This window comes from Acyrthosiphon pisum, unplaced genomic scaffold (genome assembly GCF_005508785.2).
Source record: "Acyrthosiphon pisum isolate AL4f unplaced genomic scaffold, pea_aphid_22Mar2018_4r6ur Scaffold_21856;HRSCAF=25093, whole genome shotgun sequence".
NCBI classification, from domain to species: domain Eukaryota; kingdom Metazoa; phylum Arthropoda; class Insecta; order Hemiptera; family Aphididae; genus Acyrthosiphon; species Acyrthosiphon pisum.
In genome coordinates, this window is record NW_021771366.1 from 9,983 (window position 1) to 12,976 (window position 2,994).

General features: G+C 27.9%; 1 protein-coding gene across 1 annotated transcript; it reads left to right on the plus strand.

Annotated features, from left to right (window-relative positions):
- The first annotated feature begins 399 nt into the window (after positions 1 to 399).
- Positions 400 to 1,705, plus strand: LOC100571541. Its single transcript, XM_029492599.1, has 4 exons — positions 400 to 630; positions 839 to 1,025; positions 1,148 to 1,391; positions 1,515 to 1,705. The coding sequence occupies exons 1-4, from the start codon at positions 424 to 426 to the stop codon at positions 1,678 to 1,680; spliced, it is 804 nt and encodes a 267-aa protein (XP_029348459.1). The 5' UTR covers positions 400 to 423; the 3' UTR covers positions 1,681 to 1,705.
- The last annotated feature ends 1,289 nt before the right edge of the window (positions 1,706 to 2,994 follow it).

Genomic DNA, 2,994 nt, shown 5'->3' on the forward strand with positions numbered 1-2,994 from the left:
AAATATCATAAAAAACCAACGAGAGAACCCAGATAACATAGTTACCTAAAAGTTTGATAATAAGTTAGATCACTCTAATATCAAAACTGACAGCACCCTATTGAAACTAGCGAACGAAAATGTTCTATGGCATACATGTGTAAGACGGAGACAACACATGCGGGTTCAACGTCCTCTTGATATATTTTAATAATACCATCTATAGACTGTAATAATATAATCAGCTATAACAATGGACTATAGCAATCTGATTCTATAAGGGCCGTTCTTACGACGTCCGGTTAAAGTTAACCGACACTTAAACGGCCGAATTCTGCCGGTAAAAAAATCTGTTATCAGTCGGTTAGCGTTAACCGACACTTTACCGTACATTGTAAGAACGGCCCTAAGTATATTATATTAATATCATTATAGTCCATAAACATGGTAATAGTATTAAGTATTAACGATAACAGTTTCCCAAAAATGTACAAAAATACACCCACCCAATATTTTTGGGAGTGCAGTGCACCTCTTGTAATTACGTCCAAGCCGCCTCTGACGTACGAAGTATCTTGCAAACATTGTATTTGTTCAAAGACGCGTACTGCTGATTCACGTGCCCCATCAAATCTTCGCAAGCATTTGAAAGTAAGTACCTAATGGATAATTCTAAATTCATATTTTTTATTACTAGGCAATTTTAACAATTGTCCTGTGTGCCTTCTTAGTCCTTAGATACTATAATCGTACAAATTCAGTCAAATTGTATAAAAAATTAAAAGAAAAGATCAGATAAAAAAATTACCTAGTACCATCTATATTTATTATTTTTACCTAAATGTTCTAAAATTTATAGGATAAACATAGTAATGTCAAGTCTGTTAGAGAATTACTAGCTCCTTCTACTACTGTTTCAATAGATGTTAAAAGAAAAGTCAACACTGAAATTAATGATAATTCTGATGTAAAAAAAATCAAAAATTTAAATACTGTTCAGATGTCAATACTTAATTGTTCAAATCGTAAAAGTTTGACTTCTCAAGGTACAGTTGATTTAGTATAATAAATAATAATATAATATATTAATATAGTAATAGTATGTACGTGTATTTCTATATTAGTAAGACTTAGATATTACTTACCTAACTTAAATTGTATTTTACAGAAGACCTTGATCAAATGATCTTAGACGTCATAATAAATGCACATTTACCATTCAATTTGGTTTCTCATGAAAGTTTTAAAACAATTATTTCCAAAGGCTATCCTGGAAGAACTGTATTATGTCGCCAGACTTTAATGAAACGTATAGATAATAGCTATAAAATTGCCTTTGATAAATTAAAGAACAAGTTGAATTTGGTTGAATTTGTATCAACGACAGCCGATGCTTGGTCTACATTTAAAAGGTAATTCTAATACATTTAATTTGATATATTATGGGCCAATACACGTTTATGATTGTATGATTGTATTATTTTTATATTTGTATTACTAATTACTGATACATAATTTTATTTATTTCTAAATAGATCATACTTAGGAATTACTGTTCACTGGATCGATACAGAAACATTTGAACGCCAATCTTATTTGCTATCTATAAAACCTTTGAAAGGTAAACATACTTATGATGTACTGGCTAGAGCAATGGAGTCAGTATATACTGTTTTTGACATAAATGATAAAATCTGTTAGATTGTGTGACTCAATTGGTGTTGTGCGTTTTAAAAAAGAAGATATTGATTTTATGGAAGATTATGTAACTATCATGGAACCTCTAGCAGCTGCCCTCGATATTCTATGGGGTGAAAAAAACATGTATTTTGGTTTTTTACTGCCTACTATTTCTATATTGTTATCAAAATATGATGATTTGCTTACAAAAAAGAGATTAAATTATTGTGCAACATTAATTAATATTATCAAAACAAGCATTGAAACACGCTTTCGAAAAGAACAAGCAGATAAGTTTTTAGTTATTGCTGCTTTATCTCATCCATATTTTAAGACATTGTGGATAAATAATAATATAATCAAAGATTTGGCTGTTGCTAACTTCAAAGAAGCTGTTTTAAAAAAATCAAAGTCTGAAGGTATTGAGACATCTAACATAAATTATGAAAATACTAATAAACATGGTGATGAAACATCTTCATTTTTTTCTTGGTCCAAAATTCATTCAAATTCCAATATTTCCATTGAAAATGAAATATCAAGTTTTTTGAATAAGAGCCCTATGAAGAATTTATTGGTTTTAGAAGACACACCCAACATTAAAAAAGTTTTTATAGAACACAACACTCCGTTACCAAGCAGTGCTTCCGTTGAAAGAATTTTTAGTGTAAGCAACGCTATACTCACAAAACGTAGAGGGAGAATAACTGACGACCATTTTGAAAAGGTTATGTTTCTTAAATATAATAAATTTTAAAATACAATTTTTTATTAATAAAGTAATTCTATATAAACCTACAATAGTCTTCTATGTTCAATACACATTATTACATTAAACAAATAATTAGTTTTAAGAATTAAGAATCAGAAAATAATAAAGTTTAAAAAAATGTATTTAAAAATATTTGAAATACTTTTTGAATATATTTGTATTTGTATTTAAATAAATATTTAAATACTTTTTAATTGAAGTAGTTAAATACCTATTTGAAATACTTTTAAAAAGTATTTTTAACAACATTGCTTAGAGTTACAGATTATCTGGACTACTGCTATTGAATATATTTTTTAAAATATACTGAAAATTTAGTAGGTATAGTCAATTAATTAATCATTATATTATTGACATAAAATTAAAATTGTATTTTATTGTTCCTATTATATAATTCAGTATTTATGTGGCGTCATAATCCCGATAATGTTTAAAATATTTTTAAATGCAATTAAAAAAAAAAATGTAATAACATTTTCGGTACGCCGAATGCAATTCACTTGCACGTACACGATTTACCTCTAGACATTAACTAGCATTACGCACTATATATATTGTTATTG

Bases quoted from the DNA above. Each gene is read 5' to 3' on its own strand.
- LOC100571541 (XM_029492599.1), top strand. From the start codon at position 424: ATGGTAATAGTATTAAGTATTAACGATAACAGTTTCCCAAAAATGTAC. The intron at 631-838 runs GTAAGTACCTAA...TAAAATTTATAG, and splicing joins ATCTTCGCAAGCATTTGAAA to GATAAACATAGTAATGTCAA. The intron at 1,392-1,514 runs GTAATTCTAATA...ATTTCTAAATAG, and splicing joins GCTTGGTCTACATTTAAAAG to ATCATACTTAGGAATTACTG.